This window comes from Crotalus tigris, unplaced genomic scaffold (assembly GCF_016545835.1).
Source record: "Crotalus tigris isolate CLP2741 ecotype Arizona unplaced genomic scaffold, ASM1654583v1 scf7180000017851.206555, whole genome shotgun sequence".
Classification (NCBI taxonomy): domain Eukaryota; kingdom Metazoa; phylum Chordata; class Lepidosauria; order Squamata; family Viperidae; genus Crotalus; species Crotalus tigris.
Genome location: NW_024096673.1, coordinates 42750 through 69792, shown reverse-complemented (window position 1 = coordinate 69792; position 27043 = coordinate 42750). Strand labels below are relative to the sequence as shown.

At 38.1% G+C, this 27043-nt stretch overlaps 1 protein-coding gene across 1 annotated transcript in view; it reads left to right on the top strand.

Moving 5' to 3' along the window:
• The first annotated feature begins 474 nt into the window (after window positions 1-474).
• Window positions 475-27043, top strand: part of LOC120308020 (cystic fibrosis transmembrane conductance regulator-like) — a 63022-nt gene continuing 36453 nt past the window's right edge. Inside the window, exon 1 of the mRNA XM_039343437.1 lies at window positions 475-1646. Coding sequence (XP_039199371.1) covers window positions 1594-1646 — 53 coding nt within the window. The 5' untranslated portion in view covers window positions 475-1593. The remainder of the gene's footprint in view (window positions 1647-27043) is intronic.

Here is a 27043-nt window from a genome sequence, read left to right as displayed (position 1 = left end):
TATATTTCCATGCAGATAATAAACAGCTTTGTGGGGGGGGGGCTTTATGAGCTGGTGGCAAATTACCCTGAAACCTGCAGACTCCCTGCCCTTGACGATTTTTTTTCCAAGAAACCAATCAGCTCTACAGGAGACTTCCTTCTTGGATGCTGGCATTGGCTCCTATAGATGTGCAGCAAAGCAATCCTTTGTTCTTCCCTGTCATTGCAATGCTAGCCAAAGAGACTGTCCCCTTTCCATCTATAACACCCAGGTAAACAATGCCCAGGAACCACACATCATTTCAGACCCAGTTGACAGACCACTTTTTTTAATGTTCTCACAGAGTAAAATTAACTCTGCCAGCAAAAAACAAAGTGAGCAGAGTTCTCACTTGTCAGCTGGCCTAGTGTTTGCCTGTTTGATGTGCCGATGAAGATGCCTGGTGTCATTCAGAGCAAACATTCCTAGTTGGGGTTTGATCAACTGTTGTGGGAAAACAAAAATGTGCCCTATTCTCACCTTATGTAACAGAAGTAAGGAGTTTATGATTAAAAAACTAGCTGCCACTATAATCTTTAGGGGAGTGACTCTATAAGGAAATGGACGTGATGTGAACCTTTGCATCACACAAAAGAATACTTAGAAGTTGAAAAGGAGCACAGTTGCTCCAGGACCATAAATCCCTTCCGAAAAGCTGCATTCGTGCCATACACTTAACAGGGTAGATGCCTGGACCAGTTTTCTCGGTTGGGACACAGACGGAACCCTACACGAATTAAATGGGCTGCTTTGCACAACAGCTTAAGCCGCCAAAACATAAAGCCAAAATTAATACTAGCTCAACTTAGCACGACCCACGAATACTCCAGCAAGTTCTTCATAGCCAGCCGCTAAGCGGAAAAGAGTAGCACCTGAAATTTTCTGAAAAAACCCAGGTGCCAGGCGCATACGCGCGTCTAGCAAGACGCCACGAGTGTGCGTTCTTTATTGCTACTGCTGGCAAGCTTTAGTCGAAGTCTTGACATTTAATACACGACCGGGCTCCAGTCCTGTTTGCAGCACAAAGCTTAATGGGAAAAGAGCTGCTTTCTGAAGACGGCAAGCGGCCAGCTACCCCGCGGAAGGAAACAACCACCGGCGGTAACCTTCAGGGAATCCGATTCCTCCTTCGAGGCTGCGGTGATCGCTAAGCAAGGCTGAAAGGAAGGAGTGAGAAGGCGAACGAGGGAACGGCGGCTTCTTCGCGCGGAGGGAACTCGCGGGGCGAATTCCCCGGGAGGGAGGGCGCGCGCTCCGACGGAGAGAGGCACCTGCCGCGAGGAGCGCCTCTTGCAGCGCGCGACGAGAGCGGGGCCTTTGCGTTGTCCCGGGCGTGAATCGGAGGGCCGGCTTATGAAGCCGGGCCGGTTGCAAAGGCGGGGTGAGGGGCAGGAGAAGGAGAGAGGCGGTGACCTCAGAGTCCGATAAGGTTGGAGACAGCGGTGCAAACCGTGGTTTGTCCCCCTTTTATGGGGGGAAGGCGAGACTATAAACGGCGCAGTCCGCTGAGGGAAACCCGTCCCTCCTTTTTCCTTTGCTTGCTACGCCCAGCAGCCCTGCCGGTGGGGGACCATGCAGAGGTCCCCTCTGGAGAAGGCGAACGTTTTCTCCAAACTGTTTTTCAGGTGAGCCGCCGGCCCGCACGTGCTACTGGTTGGGTGGGTGAGAGGGAGAGTGGGAGGGAGGGAGAGAAATGCAAACAAGCGCAAGCGAATACTTGACCGGGAACTGGAGCGCGAGGCTGAGCTCTGAGCGCCTGCCGGAGGGGGACGTTTGCGCCTGGAAATCGGGACGTACTTTCAGGAGATTGGAAGGACCGTGGGAGAGGCGAGCCTCAGGACAGCGCTTACGTTTATTGGGGAAAGTGTGTTCTTATGATTGTTCTCCTCCTCGCTGTAAATCATCCATAACCATCCTGTAGCCCTAACGATTGGAGTCAAGTATAAAGCCCTGCAGGGAGGCCCGTCCCCTCCTGCCTGGATTTCTCTCGCGCAAATACCATCGCGCAGCGCTGCCTGAGATGCCAGTAATTAGCCCTGAAAACAGTTGGCAAAGGGAAAGGGAAATGCTGGGTAGTTGCAGGAGGGAAAGGAGGAGGAGGAGGAGGAGGAGGAGGACTACTCCCCACCCCGTCCTCCCTCCCTCTGTACTTTCCTCCTTTGTACACTTTTGTCCCCCGCGCCGGTCACAGAGCGCTCCTTTGAATGCCCGCCAACGCTTCCTCATCATAGCTTCAGGCTCATAAATTTCGCCCCGAAGCCAGGGAAATCGATTTAAAGCAGATCACTCAAGTAATCTTTGGCAGGCAAGATCCCCTCGTGCCGTCTGCCGATGGGATAGAAACCTGAGGATGGTTTGCTCCGGAAGCAGGATTTATAAGCAACTAAGTGGTTAAGTTCCTAACACTGTCCAGAGAAAAACGGGCAACAGCCTCTAGGAGGTACTGCTAAGCCTTTAAAAACGTAAGCTCGGAGTAGTCATTGTTGAATAGGCAACTAATGAAGAATTATATAATAACAATTATTAACTAATGTTTATTAATAAATTACCATATTTCTCAATACTATGCTAGCTTCCATTACAGTTTTCTTCCATCATACAGCCAGAGGTGGAGTCCTTGGGTTTCCCATATAATTTATGCCCTAACTAAAATCAGATCTACTGAATTTCATCAAGACCATAATCATCAGAGAGAGGGAGACAATGTGGTCTAGTGGTTAAGGTCTTGGACCGTCACTGAGAGACCCGCCTTCTAATTGACTGTCAGTCTCAGAAGTGTACTAGATTACTATGGGAAGTCACTTTCTTTAGCCCAACCTATATCACAGATTTATAAAGGAAATTTATGAAGCATTATGTATACTATTTGAGTTCTTCAATGAAAAGGCAGGATATAAATGTAACAGGCAAATAAATAAAAATGATGGACCATGCAGTACTGGATACCCTCTTTAGTCTTGCCTGTTTTCAGAGCCAACGCAAACTGTACAGACTATGTTTTGTGGTAGAAGAGTTACTTGACTATATGATGGAGAAAGAGAGAAGCCTGTGATTTTCATTTATCCAAAAACATGGATTCAACACGAGCAAAACACAATGTCCACTATGCATATTACCCTATTCATTTAAAAGTTGATGGCCAGAGTTGGGCTTGCACGCATCATTTTAAAACAGGATTGGACAAACACAATAAGGCTATGATAACTGCATATGTTACCTTCTGTATCAGAGACGTATGTTACTTAAAAATAATTTTAAAGCTGCTTATAGGCTTCATTGATGCTGGGTTGGACGGGGTTCTGATTTGCAACAGCATGTTCTTCTTATATTCAAATAACTTTTAGTTATTTTCAGCTTCAAATTATATTTCCCAGGTAACTTTTTTTTCTTTTTTGCATGTACCCATAAAATTAGGATGTCTACCCTACACAGCCACATTGAAGGGAAGGGATAATTGATCTTACTTTTGCTTTATGAACAACAGATTAATATAGCTAAATATCTTCTTAATATGTATATTTGGGGATATAGTTTAAGATAGAGAACATTTAACCCTCTCCCACATCTTCCTGAAACTAAATGGTAACAGAATGGAAGAATGTTTAATTGATATGAATATATAGAACAAAAAGAGAACAAATCTTAATAAATTTTCCATTTTGGACCAATATATGACTTAGTATCCAGCTTTCAATATTTATACTTCTTCATATTCTGAGTATTCTTCATATTGTATTTTTTTTAAAAAACACGTAATTAGTAAATGTTCATACAAGGTGTGTATTAAAGAACTATACAGAAGTGTATTATATAAGAGAGCATAATGTGCATATATTTAGCAAAATTTGTACCAGGGGAAATGAGAATGAAATTTTTGATTGATTTAAAAAAATATTAACTTTGATGCAGAAATCAGAAAAATGGAAAAATAAAATTGAATTTTTCTCTCTCTTTTGACAAGAATTTAATTGTGCAGTTGGTTCATCATTATGAAATGATGCTTTTAATTTATTTGTTTACTCACTGTACATGTGTATGTGTTTTTATGCACAATTCTACTATAAAATGTAGGATACTAATATAGAATAAGGTATATGGCAAAGCATGCTCTCTCTGGAATAATGAATTTCCTCCCATGTGAGGTCCACAAGGCATACTTCTTCTAAGTCAGGACAAGGCACACTTCTTTGAAAACAGAAATGGACAACCCGTGGGCCAAGTACACCAGCCCCATTTCTCCCTTTCTGGATCTCAGAACAGTTAAGCCACCAAAATTTATCAAGATCAATATTTTGACAGCACAGTGTTTAGGTTTACCATACCAGTGACATAGGGTCTAAGCCAAGCATATCATCTCCCAATCCCCCAAGGTCTGAAAAATTAAGCTTTCCTGCTGATGTTGCCATATTATTCAATAACTTCCGGCAGAACTCAGAGGGTTTTTTTTTTATTGAAAAATTTTTAAAAACTTTTACAGAGACAGAAAAAAAACAATAACAACAACAACAAAAAAAACAAAACAATACAACCCTCCCCCAACCCCTCCCAAACCACCCCTCCCTCCCCCCCCGGAGCTTCCCAGAGCAGAATATAGGCTTAATTAAAAAAAAAATAACAAAATTATAAGATAATTAAAAATAAAATATATATGAAAAAAGAGTTATAATCCTTAAAAAGAGAAAGTATTTAAAAAAGAAAAACAAAGAAAAAAAGAAAGAAAAAGTAGAGTTTTTATACAAGTTATAAAAAAGCTAAATGATATTTTTTCAAATCCAGTTTAAATTGTATGAAATTTATCCATTTTTCCCATACAGCAAAAAATTTCTCTTGCGTTTGCTGTTTTAAGAAAGCTGAAATCTTTGCCATTTTCACCAAGTAAGATACTTTAAAAAACCACTCTTGCAAAGTAGGCAAAGATTCCTTCTTCCAGTATTGACCTACTAACAGCCTTGCGGCTGTAATCAGTTTCAGCATCAATATAACCTCCTTAGCATCACAATCAGTAACAATACCAAGCAAAAACAATTGTGGAGTAAATTTTACCCTCTTTCTAAAAATTCTCTGAATGTTCCACCATATCTTAATCCAAAAAGCTTTTATATTTTTACACGACCACCAAATATGATAATAAGTGGCATCCAGGCAGCCACATCTCCAACATTTGGGCTGTAAGTCGGGATACATGAAAGACATCTTTTGTGGATCAAGGTGCCATCTGTAAAACATTTTATAAAAATTCTCCCTTAAATTCTGAGCTTGTGTAAACTTAACATTTCTCACCCAGATAGTTTCCCAGGTATCCAGTAGAACTGGTTCACCAAAATTCTGCGCCCATTTAATCATACAGTCTTTAATTAATTCTGATTCTGAATCCAGTTCCACTAGCACCCCATAAATTCTCTTAATGTGAGTTTGTCTTTGATCCTTTACTTGCTTAAAAAGATTTTCATCTTCTCTAAGCAGACCTAAATTACGGTCCATCTTCCATCTATCTACTAATTGTCTATATTGAAACCAAGAATAGGTAATATTTTCATGTGCTAGGTCTTCCAAAGATTTTAACTGCCAATTTTGACCATCCCATCTAAGTAATTGTGTATAAGACACCGTATCCATTTTAACACCTCTCTTTATCCCCTCTATCGCATGCCAAGGTATAGCCATAATGGTATTTTAAAATCACTTTTATAATATTTCCTCCAAACCCTAAGTAAAGAGATCCTTATAATATGAGATTTAAAGGCCCAATCCACTTTTTTATTAAATATTAAGTAGGCATGCCAACCAAAAAGTAAATCCCATCCCTCCAAGTGGAGTATCTCTGAATTTGTTAAATTTACCCAATCACTAATTAATATTAAGACCACAGCATCATAATATAATTTCAAATTCGGTACCTTGAGTCCACCTCTCTCACGGAAGTCCTGCATAATTTTAAACTTTACCCTTGGTTTTTTCCCTGCCCAAATAAATTTATTAATGCCTTTCTGCCATTCGTTTAAATTAACCTCATTCTTTAAAATAGGTAACATTTGAAATAAAAAGAGAAATTTTGGCAGGACATTCATTTTAATCACTGCAATTCTTCCCATGAGAGATAGCTGTAAGTTCTCCCAATTTTTCAAGTCTTTTTGTACCCTGACCCACAACCTTTCATAGTTATTCTTAAACAATTTTACATTAGAAACAGATAAAATAACCCCCAGATATTTTATCTTATCAACAATTTCAAAACCAGTCAAATTAGCCAAAATCTGTTTATCACAAGTAGTCATATTTTTAGATAATATTTTAGTCTTATTATTATTAATTTTGAAACCCGAAACTAATCCATATTGATATATCAGCTGTAATAACTTCACTACAGAATAAGTAGGTTGAGACAAAGTAACAACCAAGTCATCTGCAAAAGCTCTTAACTTATATTCTTTTTTGTTAACTTCTATTCCTCTTATTTCCTGCGACTCTCGGATTTTAATCAACAAAATTTCCAATGTTAAAACAAACAGCAACGGTGACAAAGGACATCCCTGTCTAGTACCTTTTTCTATTGTAAAAACCTCTGACAAACCCCCATTAACAATAAGTTGTGCCGTTTGTTTTTGATATATAGCAGTAAGAGCTTGTAATATTTTTTCTCCAAAATTCATCTCCTCAATTGCTCTTAACATAAAATGCCAGTTCAGTTGATCAAAAGCTTTTTCAGCATCTAAAAATATCAGCCCTGCAGGGACTTGGTTGTTCTTATCTAAATATTCTAATATATTAATAATTTGTCTAACATTATTTTTCATGTACCTGCCAGTTATAAAACCCGATTGGTCCTTATGTATAAGCTGATGCACAACCGTCATAAGCCTATTAGCTAAAATTTTTGCAAAGATCTTATAGTCTACATTTAAAAAAGATATAGGTCTATAATTCTTTGGTAAAGTAAGATCTTGGTCCTCTTTTGGAATCAAGGATATGAAAGCACTGCGCCATGACGGAGGAATCTCTGAACCCTGCAATATGTTGTTAAAAAGCTCACCTAAAGGTTGAATCATCTCTTCTACTAAAGTTTTATAATAAATAGGTGTCAAACCATCCGTACCTGGCGCTTTGCCTAATTTTAATTGCTTAATAACTGTCACACTTTCCTCATTAGTAATTGGACAATTAATTTCTTGCTTCTGATATTCTGTCAATTTAGGAAAGTTAGCCTCCCTTAAATATTTATTTATATCTAAAATTTGTACATTAGTAGTCTTATATAATTTTTGATAATAATCTAAAAAAGATTTCTTAATCAATTCCTTCTGATACACTAATTTACCATTATAATTTATTTTATCTATTGTTCTCTGTCTCTGTTTCTTTCTTAATTGATAGGCCAACCATCTCCCTGGTTTATTGGCATTACAAAATGTATTTTGTTTCATAAACAAAAGATTAGTTGCAGATTGATCAGCCATCAACATGTTAAATTGTGTTCTTAAGAACTTTATAGATTCCTTAACCTTTTCATCTGAAGGATTTAAAATCAAAAACTTTTCTTTTAATTTAATCTCATCTTCCAGTTCCTTACGCTTCTGAGTCTGCTTTTGTCTATGAACATTGTTCATCTTTATCAAAATCCCACGCATAAAAGCTTTACCTGCATCCCATACCATTGATGTTGATGTCCCCTTATACATATTCAAAGCAAAATAATCCTTTAAACACTCCTTTAACTTTTGAACATTCTTTTCTTGTCTAAATAAATTCTCATTCACCCTCCAGGATCTCCTCTCCTCTTTTTCATAAATCAGCTCCATCCAAACTGGACTATGATCCGTCAATGACCTAGGAAAATTTTTTACGTTCTTTACCCTATTATATAAGTCAGTTGTAATAAAAAAAAATCAATTCTTGAAAGAGATTGATGTCTATCTGAAAAAAAGGTAAAGTCTCTCTCCTCTTGATTACGTTCACGCCAATAGTCTCTCAATTCCCAATCCTCTTTCAAATCAAAAAAGGCTTTGGGTAATTTAGCCTGTTTAAAAAGGATAGAGGAACCTTTTTTGTCCCTTTGTGTATCTAAAACACCATTCCAATCCCCCATTAATATCACAGATCTATAGTCCAGCGAAATTATTTTCTGATGTAACAGTTTATAAAATTGTTCTTGTTGCTGATTTGGTACATACAGTCCCACTACAAGTATTTTCTTACCATATAATCCAAGTTCAATCATTACATATCTTCCTTGAGGATCTGATTCTACCAGACAAACTGGTAGATTTTTGCTTAACATAAATAACCACTCCCCCTTTTTTCCCAGGGGCAGGAGATACAAAATGAGATCCCAAACGAGCATTAGCTAAATATTTTTGATCTTTAAGTAAAATATGAGTTTCCTGCAAGCAGATAATATCATTGTTATGTTGCTTTAAATAATAAAAGATTTTCTTTCTTTTCTGAGGGGAGTTAAGGCCATTAACATTCCAGGTCAGGAACTTTGCCATCTCCCTTAACCAGGAGCCTGGAGAAGACTGCCTGAAGATCTGCCATTGATGAATGTGTTGCAGAACTCTTGGGTCTTGCTCCTCCCACCGGCAATGAAGCACTTTCAGAAGAAGATTCTTTGGGTTCTTTCTTCTGTTGTTCCTTTTCCTTGCATCTGTGTGCTGCACGGGTCATCCTCTGCTCTTTAACCTCTATTTGACGTTGCCATTCCACTTGTGACTTCCCAGCAGAGATCAGACCTAATCCTTCAGATTGCTGTTCCACCTCTTTGCCGCCCAAAGATTTCTGGATCATAGATAAAGATGAGCCTGCTCCCAGGACCGTATTATAAAACTCTTTGGCTTTAGCAACCGTGTTAAGCCTATAACGCATCCCCGCATGGCTCAAAACAATACCCGTCGGAATCTCCCATCTGAATGACATCGATCTTGCTTTAAGTTCATTAGCTAGAAAAGCAAAGTCTTTCCTGTTTCTTAAGATTCTTGATGGAATTTCCTTTAAAATAATGACATCTTGGGCAGCAATCTGAAATCTCTTATTGTAATAAGCTTGTATAATTTCATTACGCAGAGGCCTCTTTGTAAAATAAATCACCACATCTCTTGGCAAGTTCTTTTGTTTCGCAATCCAAGAATTAACTCTGTAAACTTTTTCCACTTCTCTGCGTAATTCATCTTTATCCATATTCAAAACAGGAGCTAGATCATTAAGCATCATCTCTGTCAAATCTTGATTCATATCTTCTTTCAAACCCCTGATTCTCAAAGCATGCTCCATTTCCCTGTACTGGGACATAAGAATATCCTCTTGTGAAATTTCCACCTTTCTTTCCATATTCTGGAATTTATCTTCAATAAAATCAACTTTATCTGCGACCTCCTATACTCTAGAATCCAATTTCGTGACCACAGAAGCTAGGCCCGATAAAGCTGTTACTATATCTTGCCTCAAGATAGTATTATTGTCCTCTAACAGCTGCTTCATTTCCTCTTTACTTTCAGATTTATTCTGTTTAAAGAGGTCTTTCATTTCCTCTTTGCTTTCAGATTTACTCTGTTCAAGAAGTTGCTTCATTTCATCTCTAATTTGGGATACAGCATTTCCCATTATATCTTTAATCTCTTGTGCAGATAAACCTGGCAAAGGAGGAGAAGGTGGAGGCAGTACTGATGGTGTAGCTTTAAGTTGTTGTTGTCCAGTTAGAGTTGTAGGAGAGGAAACCACCTTAGAAAGTATAGAGGCCGGTTGCCTCTTTAAAGCCATTTTTCAAAGTATTATTCTCTCTCTCTTTCCTCTTAAAAGGAAAAAGAAAAAAAAGTACAAAAATTCTTAAAGTTTTTTTTAAAAAAAGCCAAGAAAAGTGCCCAAAACACGATCAAAAAATAAAGGAGAGAGTTAAAAGCAATAAATGTATTCATTTAAGTCCATATTTTCTTTCCGGGAAAAAAAAACTAAAGAACAAAAGAACAAAGTACTTTCGGAATGCCATCTTACTTTCACTCTCCGTGCCGACAAAAAAGAAACAAGGGAAAAGAATCAAAGTCAACTAGAAAAAAATTAAAATAAAATACTAAACTAAAAAAGAAATCCTTTAAACTGCTCTGTCCGCTTTAAATATTACTCACCAGAACACCTTAAACGCGGAGATGGTAGCGGCGTTTCCTTTTGTCTCCGAAGAGACAAAAAGAGCTGGGTGGCGGAGAAAGCAGGAACTCTGAGGGAACGCTCCTTCTGCCCCCTCAAAAGAAAAATCCAGAGGGGGCTAAGAGGTTCTACCTCTATTCTTGCAATCTCTACCCCTTCCCTTCGCCCGGGAAGGGGATTCCGAACTGCGGGCCAGCTGATGTTCGCTGCGCTCTGCAGATCTGACGCCGTCCCAGGAGGACGGCTACAAAGTAGCCGCCATCAACGCCGCTCCCCAGCGGAAGCTCCTCAGAGGGTTTTTTTTTACATGCATAGAAACATGCCCATAATTCTCTAGGCAGAAAATAATGCTAATCACATTTAGAGGTCCATCTAATTGTCCAGGGCAGACTTTATAGGATGAAAAAGACAAAGAATGAGTGGGAAATCTGCATCCTTGGCCTAAATTCACAGAGAATTTGGCCCAAATTTAAAAGCTAACTGCAAGAGATTGATTAAGATCTTCATTCCTTCACTGCAACGTGTGATTTAGAAAGAGAAATGGAAGAGTAATAGAAGGAAAAAAAGGAGGTGCCAGATCAATAATACGTGTCTCACCCATTTATGACTCTGTTTTGAAACATTTCTTGTTTCACTCCGTCTGCTTTTGAGACCCTCAACAGATTACCTCTACAGGAAAGTACTTATCATCAAAAAAATGATTGCTTAGCATAAGATGCAGAAGTCTGACTTAAGTTCCATTCTGTTCATAGGATAGGAGATAACCATCAAAGCTGTTTTTCTTGTAAAATAATAATAACAATAACAACAACAACTTTATTGTCACTTTGAAAGTACACCAATTGGCATACATCAAAATGAAATTTTGTTGCATACAGCTCTCAAAGGGTCACCACCTCAGATATACACTCCTTGTTCGTGGCCAGTTCAAGTTACAGATCTTCCATTTTAGTCTCTAGGGAGCAAATGATGGCGAACAGGACAGATGGAAATTTATATTATTTTAATTATTGATTGTTTGACTAACATCTACTTTCAGATCACTTCACATCTCTTGTTTATACCTTAGTTCTTCTCTAGAATTGTTAACCAATGAACAATATAATTGTAATTGGCAATAATTGGCTAACACAGGGTACTTACTTGGTATTTACTTCTTAGTAGTTTATACTTATAGCAAGGCTCTGTAAATATTTTCATAGATCCAATCAGCAGTAAAAGTTCAATTAAAAGCACTTCTTGGATAACAACAAACAGATATTATTGTTATAAGCCAGGTGATCTAAATCAGGAACACTCCTTCCATAGAGAGGCTGATGCTAATGGATGAAAAATGTTTATAGTCTACAGTTCTTCTTTTGTTAACTTTATTTTTGGTATGCAACCAATTAAAATATGTAAACATTAAAGAGTACAAATAATGAATTTACGTAATAAACCTTATACCATGTGTGGCCTGATTATTTTCATATATATATATATATATATATATATATATATATATATATATATATATATATATATATATATATATATATATATATTTCTTTTTAAAAAAATTGCAGCCTACTATATGATATATCCAATTCTTTTACAATATTACCCTGATGTTCCATCTTCATAATCATTAGCAACTGATATGTAACAATATTAACAACTAGGTGGCAACCAACTATCCTCATTTTTTTTTTCTTTGATTCACAACTTGGCCTGCTCAGATTAGATGATACAGAACTCTAGCCCAAATGCCCCATTCTCTGTGCAGCATTTCTTGTTTACATTAAACAAGCTTTTTTCCATCACAGATGGGCTATAGGTAAGCTGGATACAACCAGTCTGATGTATAAAAGACTAGTCCATTAAGAAGTCTTGGTTGTGCAAGAGAGAACAAATCTATGTCTTGTAATTTTTCCTTCCCTATCTCAACTTCTAAATTACTATTGGAAAATGAAAATGGTAGATGAACTTTTTTATTTCACACAGTAACTTGAAAGCATATCTTATTGAAGATCATGATTTTACTTATCCATATCCATATTATAATTTTAAAAAACTGGTTTCAAAGCACGGTAGTAGGTTGGGTAATTTCCAAATAAATATTTATGAATTTAAAATTAATGTTTAACTAATAGCCATTTAATTTTATATACAATCTTTTTTAAACTCTGTGAGCCCAAAAGATATTGGAATTTAAATTCATAATATAATTTTGCATTGATTCAAATAAAATCAAAGTACAGGTATGACTAAATTGGTGTTTCCTTCTGCCATACTATGGTATTTATTTAAAGGAATGAAATAGCCTTCTTCCTTCATTTTTACCAAAGTAAACATGACAAATAAATTAAATTCTATTGACTTTTGCCGACCCCTCTCCCATTATCATAAAATATTAATAATTTATTATAATAATACAGAACTTAAGGAAATCTATTAATTCAAATTCCTAGAAATACTATGTAGCACTTAAGGACCATATAATAAAACAAATAAAATTTAAAGTTTTCTTTAATATTTTAGCAATTTATTTCCGTTCTTTTGGGGCGGTCAGTTACACAAAGTATGTTTAAATGTAGAATGAGGTAGTAATCCTGAACAGGTTATTTCTTGTTTGTTTTTTTAAGTCTCCTCATTTTAATTTTTCAATGTAAGAATGTAAGATCGAAGACAAAAACCTAGGAGTTTTTTACATTTTTCTCACCATAATTTCAGAACTGGCAACAGGTCTATTAGATGGTAGCAAAGAGCTATTTTTGCTCATCCCCTCTTGATCAGATTTTTTCAGGCCAGAAATTGTGGTCTTACACATTATGTCATGACTGCGGGATCTGCTGTAATGTAAAAACGGCAGTGGAGTGGGGGCCAATAACCCTGCATGCATTTTGATTTACTTTTTGAATAAAGTCTGTTTTCCCTCTCTGGCTTTTTCAAGTTTTCTGGAATATAGACACTTCCCTTCTATCGGATCAAATTATATGCCCAGCAGTGACTTTCCAATGGTTCAAACAGAAGTTTTTCTACTTGATGTTAGTTATCAAACTCAGGACTTTCTGCATTACAAACCAAAGATGGTGCAGCTTAGAGTTCCATCATTTTTCAAATGTATTTTTACTTTCTTTTGAGTTTGAAATTGGCCTGCAAGACCTCTATATTTGCCCTATTAGGGCTTAAGTGAAGACCATTCAATATTTCCAAGTCCCTGTGTTTAACTGAAGTGTCCACTCAGGTCAACTGAGTATTACTTCATGACATTTTTTAAATCTTTTTGCATGGGGAAAAGAATAGCATATATGCCAAAGAGAGGCATCAATAAAAACCTTACTTTCTCTATGCATAAATAGATTTGAAGGAAGAGATCCAATCCAGAGCATCATACATTCCTGGTATTCAGTGCATAAATATATTTTTTTAAATTGCCTTTCAATCAAGAAACTAGAAAGGGCCCCTTCTGAGATTCCTATTGCTTCTGTAGGCTAAATAGGCTTATTTGCCATTACGTAGTTTGTGGCTGTTACTCATGTCTTCCCAGGTCATTTCCCCATGATATTACACCATATGCCAGCAAAGTAGGCATTCTATCTTTGAACTGTAGGTTAATAATATATTAATAATAATTAATAATATATCATTATTAATTTCTTACCACATATATACCAAATATATGTGGTAAGAAATTAATAATGATATATTTGTTTGTTCTGAAACATGGATTCCTCCAGGATACCTATCTATATAATTTTATACATGGAGAAATGGTCTTTCACCAAAAGGTATCTGCATTGGATTATTTCTCTATAACACAATGCAGATAATTGACAGCTCTGGAGGTAAAAACAATACTTGTGGTTAAGTGCTGTGAGAATATCATGTATATACATGCTTTATGAAACTTTACCTGTTATCGTTATTATTCACACTGAGCATGTTTTGCTCCTAAAAAAAGACATTATAACCCTAGTATTTTCATCTTATATCCTCATATATTAGTTTAGTTATACAATCTTTGGTACTTCATTACTGAAGGAAAATAACATTTTGCCTGAAAAAAAAGTCTGTATAATGTACATACATCTTTGTAGATACTGAACTCTGGCAGAATTAACGTGCCAAAATGTTCTTCCTAGTCTTTCTCATTGAATGATGCTCATTAAAATTGCTATTATAATCATAGAATTTCAAGTGAAACACCATTATTCTGTCCTATATTATTATAACTGAATGTTTTCACCCAATATGAACCCAAATAAAATATGTTTACTTGATTTTACTTTCCAGTGCTTATTGCTCAAAGTAATTGAAGTAAGTGTTGAGAGATGATAAGGATGCTGGTAGCCAGCATTTGCCCTTGTTTGTGGTAAGGGAAAATTAGATAGTAAATAACTTATTTTGTGGAAATGACATGGTCACAGAGGGAAAAATTGTTGAAGCAAAACTGAATAAAATGGTCAAACTGAGCGAGTAGGTAGGTTCGACAGAAATGTAGTGGAATAATGTTGGACTTGGACTTATTACATTGTAGAGTAAAGGACACAGAAATACAGCCTTACTTGCATAGAGCATCTGCATGAGATTTTCTACTGATCCATAAATGCTTGATTGAAATATACTGAGCATGGAATGGCACTGGAAAAGTGCTTTTAATGTGATGTTATAGTGAGGTCAGTAATATATATAATCTGTATAAGTCATTCTGATTATGCAAATGCTCAGGACACAGTGATATTTGTAATTTTATTTGGCATTTGAGCCAATCAACCCAATGAAAATTTGACTTAGAGACACTGAGATAGGATTCACACCTCTGATCTCTTTGTTTGGACTTGGTTTGTAAATTACATGAATCCAACTACTGAGGTTTTGTAAATCATGCGTTATAGTTTACCATGTTTAGGATGCAAGTTAGGTGATAAATCTTTTGTAATCAATCTTAACTGAGCTCAAAAAGTTCAGAAAGGTTGTAAAATAAGTAACCAATAAATCCAAGGATTATAGACTAGGCTGGAAGGTAAAATTAATAAATATCTTGAAGGAGTATGCTAACAAAACACTTCAGTATTATTGCTAAGAGAATTGCATGGTATATGTCTGTGAAGTCACCAGCAGTCAAGCTTGATTCAAAGGAAACTTGCATTGTATGAACCTGCCCAATTGTAACTTTTGTAATGAATATAGTTAAAACAATTATGATTTAATATAATGTGTAAATGGTTTAGCATAGTTCCCTGGCATCAATTTATCTCTACCAATTCTCTATATTAAACAGTTTTTAAAGGCTCTTGCTCATTCACAGTTGCTCAAGCTAGTACGTGTAAAACATTTCAGTATTTAAAGCATCTATTAAGTAAAAAACTTTCTTGGATTTTTCTCTAGACCTGCAATAGATGGAAGATAATGGCATCATTTTAAAAAGATATCTTGTTGAGTGCTGTAGGGAAACTCTTATCTGAAGAAACTTGATATAAATATTTCCCTTCACAAGAAAAATATGGTTTGGAGAAGATGGATTGATTACATTCAAAAGAGATATGAAACTGAAAAGTATTATCTTGCATATGAGTAGATTTTAGATAATTATTAATAGTTTTAATTATATTATTATTTGAGTTTATAATTTAACATTTGTTTTGAAAAGGAGTTAAAGTGTGTTATGGTTTTGATTGATAGTATAGTTGGTTAATGTTAGTTAGATTATGTTTGTTTATTTGTTACCCTGTAATCAGCTCTGGGAAGTGGGGGAGGGGGGGATGGGGTGGGAGGGGTTTATATAAAGATATAAATATTTCCAAGGTATTTAGTCACCTGTTTTTCTCTACAGCTTTTACTATTTATAAAATTAGTCCTTTAAATTACATTGACCAATCTAGATTGAAACAAATTACATATGTGAATTGTGGATTTGAGAATTCATGTATTATCATTTAAAATATTAAAAAATCCATCCATATAAATATAATTCTTCTGCACATGCTTCAAAATGGATTGTGGTTGATCAGTTTTTGTCCCAAAATGAATACTATAGTTTGATAGAATTAAATCCTTATAGTTGTTGTATTTAACTATGATACTATTCCCCCCCCCCATAATTTAAAAAGTTGATAATGGCCTAATTTAAAACTACCTATGAGAGATTAGTGCTGGCAAGAGCTATTTATCCATCTGGCAAACTGCTTCTTGAACAGGAAAAGAAAAACATATCAGAAACAGAAGAAAGAGATCGCCTATTAGTAATGTGCAACCTCATCTATTTTTGACAAGCTCACCCACTGATTATTTGTGCTGTGCCTAAGATGAGGTCTCCAACAGGTTACTTCACAGGGAATGTAGATGTTGAGAGAAAAATGATTATGGACCCTTTCTGCAAAAGAAAGCACAGATATTACAGGAATGATTATTGTTCTCCACTGGTGCTGAAACTTTTTTTATTGCACTTCTAAGCTGAAATAATCTTGGGCCTCCCATATACACATAATACTTTGCAGGTTCCATATAGCTAGGCTGAGGGCACTTCTAAAGAATATTATGATGAAAATTCTTGTCTTATCTCTCCTGAGTCCTTGGATTTCCCTCATGTTGCCTGAAAACAAAACTACTGTAAGAGATATATTTGCTTCCACAGTCATCCTCCCCCTTATTAAAGTGCCAGAAAACAGAGTAGGGAAATAAGATAGGTGGGGTTCGGGGCACTAGGTGGAATGTTGATTTTCCTGCTCTTCCATTGGTTAATCTGATGGACTTTTCTTCCTATTTTTCATTTTCTGAAGATCCAGAGTAGACACAAGGATTCTCATGTAGTGGTGCAAATATGCTGCCGATATTTTAACTGATGGTTAGGTAGGAAGGCCTCTGCTCTTTTTTAGAAGTCTTATATATAAATACTTATATATAAATAATACTTATATATAGTTTTACATACTTTTACATATATGTAAAAGTATATTCTAACTCTAATCAGTGATCTGGTGTTACTTGGTTTGGAAACTCTTTCTTTTGATTTTCTACACCAGGTTTTGGAATAAAGTACTTTATTTAAATATTTAGTTACTGGGTATAATAGTTGGGAAATTATAGTATTCTGATAGGATTCTGGCACATGCAATGGTATGTGTGCAAGACTACTTGTGCTGAACTTGCTAGGAAACGGTGCTGCTTGAGAAACACACAGTACTGCTGTTACTTAGGAAATAATAGCTGTTCCAAAATAACCTTGCTGACCCTTGTAGCTGCAAATGAAGCCTTTATTTTTCACCTGTGGCATGATTTAGGAATATCACTATTGGGAAGTATCAGTCTTTCCTCAATTTATGGAGCAAGCAGCAAGTCTATAAAATTCAGTTTACACTAGCTTTTACTTACCTAGAATATTTAGATATGCTTGAAGTGTAATTCCCAGAATTCTAAAAAGTGCACCTTCAGCACATAAGCAAGTACCATGTGTGGGAAAGCTATTTTAAAGCCTGAGTATAATGTTGTTCTACTATCCATAATTTCAAGCACAAATTCAAGAGTTTATTCAAGAAGGACAAAGGTTGCTGTAACTACTCAAGCTATCTTTTCAACTATTACTGTGGGACACTTCAGAGAAATATTTTCTGGGGACCAAATTTCATGATCAATAATATTAGCACACCTATTTCTCTTTCAAGCATATTTGTCAACCTTAGGAAAAAGAAAGGTTGGTACATTTTATCAAGAATCTCAATTTATGATAATTACATAAAATTTGCTGCTTAGCATATTATTGCAAAATAATGCCCTATGTGGGGTAGATAGGTAAAACATTGTATCTGAGGACAGGAGTTGTAAAAGTCTTGAGACAACTTCACAGAAAAAAAAGAAAGCCTTCTGTATATCCCTTTACTGATATAGGAAGTTGAGAAAAGTTAGAACAAACAGAACCAAAGATATTGGTTAAGGGAGGAAATGTTTAAAAGGGAAAAAATTATAAAACAAATAAGAGTTAAGACAATGCCCTATTTACACTGGAGCTTGTATCATTCTTATAAAGAGTATTTGGTTACTAAATAGTGAAAAGAAGAGGTGGAACTTGTTTTCCTCCTTTTACCTATATAACACTCTTGCTCCTTATGAGCTTCCTGATAATAGCCCATATTCCTGAGTCCATAATAAGCCATAATAACATTCCTATTACTGTCAAGCGGCTGACAGCAGCCAGGTGTTTCAGGAAGACATCCTTTAAATGCCAGCATATACTACTGAAATCATATACCACTGCAGTGCACTAAATCCACTTCCCTATTCTTCCCCAGACTCTGGATAGACTGGAATGATCTGCTTGAATATTGTGTTACCATGCTGGAGTATGTTGGTTTCCTTATTATAGCTATCTTTTTTCTATTTTATTGAAGAAAGTTCTATTTTTAACTTGTATATTTTCCAGCATTATCATGAAGCAGTGACCATATACATTTGACAAATCAAATATAAATACGAACTTGTCTTTGTTAAAATTTCTGGGAGCAAAAAAAAAAAAAAAAATGAAATAAAAACTTAATACAGGTTTTTTGTCAAAATAAGTGTTATTGAATTGTTAGAATGAAACTCATTATGTCACAAATCTATTCCACCACTGCATATTTTTAAATCTCCTTAGTTATCCTATATAATAACTTGCATCATTATATTACAAAACAATGTGCACAAGTGAGTTTCTTCTTTATGTAACATTTATTGTGGTTAATTCACATATATACACCAAAGCTGTACCAAATACATGTGAATTTTAGTTTATTTCCTGAAACTAGAAGCTAATTGTAGCATACTAATTAAATATAGTACATATTAGGAACGGGTAGGTGATGACTGAATTCTGGTGGGACAAAAGGTTTAAAATCTCTTGTCATGTGTCTAGATCTTCTGTCTTCCTGACTCTGAAAATCTGTAGAAGAAAAATCATTTATAGGAAGTAGGAGGTATAGAAGTATATTTGTATGCTTCACTGATGGGGTAGCCCAGGGGAGATAGCTTAGATATTATCTATCTTCATAAATCCTACAAATATAAATTGTGTATGTATAATTCCAGGTTCTCTAGTCTTGAGCTAGCTAAAGGACAACACTGAGACACTCATCACAGCAGGATAGGAACATGCACTAAGATCCATAGAAGCAGGAGTCAGTTGATAGGATCCAAGGTGCAGACTATACAGAGAGGCCTCAGAAACAGTCCAACATATAGTGACAGGATGTAAGATGCAGGCAGGAACAATATACACTGAATGACACAAATAAGTACTGGCACTGTCTACAGCAGGGGTCCCCAACCCCCGGTCTGTGGACCAGTACTAGGCCACAGTATGCCAGCAACTGGTCCGCACAAACAAGCAAAGCCCCATCTGCAGGATGCAGGCAGCACACAAAACCATGCCCCCTCCGGTCTGTAGAAAAACCTCTCTCCAGCTAATCCGTTCCTGGTACCCAAAAGGTTGGGGACCTCTGGTCTACATGAACATCTGTACAACGTATTGTCTAGATCCTTCCAAGCCCAGATGGGATATTCTACAGAAGATCATGGAGAATTCAGGGTTAAGAACCTGTGGAAATTTCAGATCTAGATGGACAGGCAGATACTGGCCAATCAAGCAGACATCATAGTAGTAAACAAAAACCAGAAGACAGCTGTGGTGATAGATGTGACTGCAACATCACCCCCCCCCAAAAAAAAAGGAGTATGAGGAGCTGGATTAATGAAGGAGAAACTCCAGAGAATGTGGAAAGTAAAGGCCAAAGTGGTCTGAGTAGTGGTAGGAGCATTTGAGGATGTGATTGCTAAGCTGGAAGAATAGCTCCAACAGATCCCAGGAACAACATCAGAGCTCTTGTATAGAATAGTGCAATGCTAGGAAAACAGCTAAGGTACTGAACAGAACCTTCAGACTCCCAGGCATTTAATAGAGCAGGGCTTTTCAACCAGTGGTACGAGTACTACCTGTGGTACATTGGCACCTGGCAGGTGGTACGTGACCATCCTAGAAAAGTAGTGGGGGAGGGGAATGAGCTGAACCAGTGGCAGCACCGCACAAGCCTGAGAAAGAGATGGCTGGAGCCGCAGGGCTGTCAGGGCTCAGCAGAAGAGCCAGGATCAGCGCCAGGCTTCGGCTGGAGCTCAGCGCTGATCCTAGTGCTTCTGCTGAGCCCTGAAGAAGCACCAATCAACTGGTAAGCAGCACTGATCCTGACACTTCTGCTGAGTCCAGAAGAAGTGCCGATCAGGTGGAATGTTGCAGCATCTCCAGGGTCTTGTGATTTACATTCAGATGCTTGGCAACTGATTCATATTTATGATGGTCACAGTGTCCCAGGGTCATGTGAAGTGACCAAAACCTGCTGCAACCACCCAGCAGACAAGGGGAATAAAAACCAAACACCCCCACCCCACCCCCACTGCCAATCCTCAACAGAAATGCTCACAACAATGAAAACCTCGGACAGGAAGAAGAGTGCTGCCGGGTGGGCAAGCAGGTGTCTTGCTCGGCTGTGGCTTGGGGGGCACTTTTTTCAGTGTCGTTGTAACTTCGAACAGTCACTAAACGAACTGTTGTAAGTCGAAGACTACCTGTACTTTATCAAGTTTTTGACACCTTGCTAGGCGACGTGGTACTCGGATATTGCCATGTCCTAAAAGTGGTACAATGGGTGAAAAGGTTGAAAAGCCCTGTAATAGTGGATCTGTGATTGAGGAAGACACATAACTCCCATAGGGATGAGAAGGGAATTTATAATTTTAATTTACAAATATACGATATACCTGTAAGTGCATTGGGAAAGTCTATTTGACCTTGGCTGAACTTGAAAAGATAAATTGGGTTTGGACTTGGACTATGGATTAGAATGGAAAATCAGAAAAACATCCCAGAAGAACATGGACACTTCCATACTGAGTTGTGCCAAAGAAGCAATGAGCTTGACTAAATTAAATCTTTACCATATATAGGAGAGTCCAGCAATCATGTAGAAACTTCTATTTTATTTTGGGTCACCTTATTATATCCTAAAATGTTGATCATTCAAAACTGTATTAGAGAGAATTATAGGTTAGATTATTATTTTGTAATTGATTCCAAGAAATCATGTTGCACTTAACAGGAGAAAGAAAATATGTTAATAATTAGCATCACATTCTTCATTAATTGCAAAATAATTTGTTAAATGGACGTGTAATGTAAAGATATACTTTTGAGGGTGCTTTTGAAAGATAAGTGCTTCCTACTTATTTTACTGTGGTCATAAAAATAAAGGGAAAAAAAATCTCAACCACATTTGTATGGTTTGGTGTAATCATGCCACATTCTTTTCTTGATATGCAAACTAGTTTCATTATTTTTTTCTGTGACTTTTTTTTGAAATAGAAAATGTCATTTTGAACTTGTGCAATTGCATCCACGTCCATATCTAAATTCCTTTAGTTACCATTAGTTTCTACTGTCAGTTTTAGGGTTGAATTTAAATCTTATTGAATGGATCAAAACTTCAATGTTAGATTTTTCAACTAGTGTCTATATGGTTTTTGGAGATACTATACACAAATTCCACCTTTCTTTGGTATATATCATCCCAAACACAATAATTAATTTAGGTGATAGATATGGAATCAAGGAGGAGTGATTAAGAAGTTCTTATGTGTCTGATAATTTTTAAAAATTCACAAAAATAAGTAATAATAAGTGCAAATGAATAGGCTAATTATTAGTGATGGCAAAATCAGAATACCAATTGGGTGGAGAAGTGTAGCAAATGGATATCATGAATATTGCATGCTATCACTGGCTGAAATGCTGAATGGGAACATTCCACCCTGAAGGATTTGGAGCCAAGTCCAGCTTGTTATTTTACACTTGGTTAAGCTGCAAATTCAAGCTGCTATGTGATTATACCAGTAATGTTAGAGCAAGAGTCTTAGTTGCCATGAAAATTATAAATTTAACTGGTCATCTTAACTGAGTTAATAATATTTAAAATGTTTTGAAATGTCTTACTACCTGACCTTTAGCTATTTTTCCTTTTTATTTTCATAGTTACTTTTCTTTACACATATATCAGCTCTGCCATCTTTGCTATGCAGGAAGTTAGGGAAGTCATTCAGGAGGTATAAAGACAGGTGGAAAGGGGTGGAAGCTCATTGACAGGAACCAGAGGTGCCAAGTGGCCAGATTCCCCACTTCAAGGATGCCTGACCTGGGAAAGAATGCGAAGCTTCTCAGAGATGTGCCTACAATAAAAAAGTACCTAAAACATCAAACTGGGAAGCCATTGGACACTGATGGTCTGGTCATGGGAGAGGGCCACAAACGAAGGGAATACTTTGTATCTTTGCACAGGAATATTCAGACCTTGCCTTGCTTTTGCTGCATCCACTAACCTCAGTAAAAGAACCTATCAGTTCAACCAAAAGGAGTCGAGGGTCATTCTTTCCTAGGGATCTAGCTGGAGCAGGTCTGACTTTAGGAAAGGTCAACCCAGAGGTGCATTCCTGCTGTGGAGACCATGCAAAGCATGAAGCCGGGGGGAGGGGGAGTTGGCAGTGAAACCCAACGGCAGAGGGGAGCACTCAGGTCACTGGCAGAACTGGAACTCTGCGAGGACCAATGAAGACCCAGATGGTCACTGGGGATTGGAAAAAAAGAAGAGTGGGAGGAAAAACCTTTGGGTGATTTTCATGTGAGGGAACTAGGGAACCTGGAGGAAAGAGCCATGCATGGATATGGAGGAAGAAGAGACCCCGGACAAAATGAGCGGGCTGATGCTGGAACAAGCCATTGACCTACTGAGGGGTGTGTTCAAAACCTCAGGGTGTGAGAAACTCTGGCCTGGATGGCAGTACTGCAGCCAAGACAGCATAGGACTAGCTAGATGATAGCATGGCTGCACCACTACCCCACTACCCTGATGGCCCTGGCACCAGCTCCAGCCCCTCAGCCAGAGCTTCCCTGGTAGCTCTACCACCACCAGAATGGGTTATGCCGCAGTGGAGAAGAGGTCATCAACCACCAGCTCTGGGGGTGAAATTCGGCAAAGATCTCAAGCACCTGGGATTCTTCCAGATGTGGACCTACATGCAAGAGTATGGATGGACCTGTAAACTGAAGGGCCAAGATGAGATGCTTGATCATGGCTCTGGAAGGGACTGTGGCGGAGTAGATGGTTACCCTCCACAATGATGATGCACTGGAAATTTACAACTTTGACTGCTTTATGACAACACTTCGAAAGAGTTTTGAAGACTCCCTCACCGAACGCAAGGCCAGAATTTGAATAAAGACCATCAACCAGGAGCAGTGGCCCATTGCTGCCTATACGCAAGAATTTTGAGACCTGGCATGTCAGCATACTGATTGGCCACTGGACATGTAGATTGAGGCTTCCAGGATGGGCTAAACCAGGGGTCCCCAACCCCTGGTCCAGCACTGGGCCACAGCATGCCAGAAACCGGGCCACACAAACAAGTGAAGCCCCATCTATGGGATGCAGGCAGCACATGAAACCACACCCTCTCCTGTCTGCGGAAAAACCTCTCCCTACAGAACCAGTTCCTGGGCCTAAAAGGTTGGAGGCCTCTGGGCTAAACAATGTCTACAACACCTGTATTTCCAGGGATATCCCCCATTCTCCACAGATGGTATGACCTGGCTGAGGAAGTTGAGATAGACTTGGCCCAATCCTGAAACCATCCCAGCCACCAGCGTTGAAGGTCCTTCCAGACTGAGAAGAAAGATGCCCTGAAACCAGAAGGGCATGAACAGAGTCCATGGCAACGTTCCACTGGCTGCTTTAAGTGTGGGAAAGAAGGGCATTGGGATGCCGACTGCCAAGCCACCTGGCCAGCACAGAAACCATCCTTAGGGCCAGCCAAGAAATTGGGGAAATCAGCCCGAGAAATGGCACTAGAGGGAGTTTTGGTCTTCAAGTTCACCCCATCACCAAATGATGGTGCACCAGAAAGCAACTTCAAAACCTCCCGGGATTTGCAAACTTTTACTGCCAATTCATCCCATCATTTGCTCAGATAGCACTGCCTGTCACCAGCATACTGAAAACAAAAGGAGAGGGGAAACCCAAGTCCAGCCAACCACTGAAATGGACAGTGGAATGCCAAGCCACATTAAAAAAACTCAAATGCTTGTTCGAGGTAGAGTCCATGCTGAAATACCCGAACCCTAACACCCCATTTGCCACCCAAGTGGATGCTAGCAATGTGGCTGTGGGCACATTGCTATTAGAAAAAAATTACCAAGGGATCCTACAGCCATATGCATACACCTCCAAAAAATGAGTGAAATGGAATGTAAGGTGGGCACAATGGGAAAAAGAAGATGACCCAGTGCTCTGAGTACTACTAATGTGGAGACCTTTCCTGAAGGGCATTAAAATCTCTTTCAAGGTCTGGACTGACTACAAAAATGTAGAAGTGCTAAAAATGTCCAAGAAACTGTCCCCTAAGCAAGCCCAATGGACTCAGTACTTCAACCCATTTAATTTCATCTTACGGTACCTCCTGGGGGTGGGTGGGATTTCTTTGTGGATACCCTCTTGAGGCTACCCCGGTATAACAGCACTAAAGCTGAGACCATTAGATCAGTTATTCCTTCTAAGCATTTAGTGGCACCAGTCACTATAGAGCCCAAGCGAAAACGTCCACAACCCTGCTCTAAAGAACGACAAGTGGTTCAAAAGCCACTAGGCAGAATGTATGGTGTGTGGTGGCTTAGTCTGGGTGGGAGTCAAGTTATATGTGCCTGAAAGTCAACAGGTCATGGCTCTACAAAAATGCCATTGTTCGAAAACTGTGGGGTATTTTGGTTTTGTGAAAACCTTGCATCTCGCAAAATGCCAATTCTGGTGACAGTCACTAAAGAAAGACATTGAGTCTTATGTAGCTAGCTGCCCCATGTGTGCCTCAGCAAAAAGGAGGCCAGGGAAAACCCTAGGTCTCTTCCAACTAGTAGCAACACCTCAGGTGTCTTGGAAAGAGATGTCTATGGACTTTATAGTGGAACTTAGGGAATACAGTGCCCTGGGTGATAACAGACATTTTCTCAAAGCAAGTGCACCAGCTCCTCCCACCACCCTCAAATGAATGGAGGATGTGAATGAAATAATGGGGTCCTGGAGCAGTACATGAGGTGCTACATCAATTGCCAACAAGACAACTGGACCAACCTCCTTTTTGTGGAGGTGGCATACAATAATTTAGTGCAGAGCAGCATCATTTCCACCCCCTTCAAAGTGGCAAGTGAGCAGGACTTTGTAGCTATGCCCAAACTATCCCAAATCAAACCACAGATCTCCTCAATAGCAGAGTTAGTTGCCCAGCTGCAGAGCACCTGGCCAATAGATTTCAAAGCACTAGATTGCAAAGCATGGGAAACTTACAAAAAACAGACAGATAAAAAATGCACCAAATCCACAGATTCTAAAGTGGGCGATAAGGTCTATTTGTCCACCAAATATTGCAATCCATTCAACAATACAAAAAGTTAGGACCAAAATACATTCCCATCAACAAGTTCATCAACCCCGTAACTGTTCAATTGGATTTACCAAAGAACCTCAAACATATCCACTCAGCTTGTTAAAACCATAAACCACACACCCCTTATGCCCAGTGGCAGAACCACCACCTACCCCCATTTTAATTGAATGTGAGCAACATTTTGAAGTTAAGGAAATCCTGGACTCTCTAAAGCAGTGGTTCTTAACCTTTTTGAATGAATCGCCCCCTTGAGCCAATGAGGAAATTGTCATTGCCCCTCTCTCAATCACAACATAAGAAATAATTCTTCAATTTATGCAAACACTTTTTTGTTTTCTTTAAAATTGTCATCTGGACATATTGGTGCAAATAACTTATTTCCAGTCTTTTTTCCATATCTCGACTATGTGAAAAAGTTTGGTGCCATCCATCACTTTACTCCCAAACTTCATGATACATGTATTTCATTATTATCTTATTTATTCAAGACACTTAAATGTAACGACCACTGAAAACAAAATTCAATTGCAAGAAAGTGAAATGCCCAAAAAGAAAAACAGTAACATTTAATGATTGAATTACAAGTGAAATTTAAGATGCAAAAAAAAAAATATAAAAAGGGCATAAGAACAAACTGCAATGCACATGAAGATAAGCGATGCGTATTCACATATGTATGGTGTTCTGTACTGAAGCTAGCTAGAGGAACATTTGAAAACACAATTCAATCCACTAATAGTGAGCGATCTGATGTTTTTGTACGACAGATATACAGCGATTCACTGTACGAAAAAGTCTCAAAAGTGTCTCCAAAACATCTCGTTCCATTGCCCCCATATCACCCCCTTTTTTGTTCCTTCACCCCCGCGTTTCCTCTTTTCATTCTATCGCCCCCCTGAAAAATGAAATCGCCCCCTGGGGGGCAATATCGCCCAGGTTAAGAACCACTGCTCTAAAGTACCAAGGGAAGATCCAATATCTAATGCTTGGAAACATTTGCCCACATCCCAAACTGAATGGGTGGATGTCCAACACGTTAAAGCCCCGAAACTCCTTTGGATATTCCACAGAGAGTATCCAGTGAACCTCCTACTAATTATAGGTGGTCCTCAACTTACAACAGTTGATTTAGTGACCATTTTTCAGACTTATGATCTTTGTAGCAGCCCCATGCTCATGTGATCAAAATTCAGATGGTTCATACTTATGACTGTTGCTATGTCCCAAAGTCATATGATCACCTTTTGCAACCTTTTGACAAGCAAAATCAATGGGGAAGTCAGATTCACTTAACTACCAGGCTACTAACTTATCAACTGCAGTGATTCACTTAACAACTATGGCAAGAAAGGCCATAAAGTGGAGCAAAACTCACTTAACAAATGTCTCACTTAACAATAGAAAT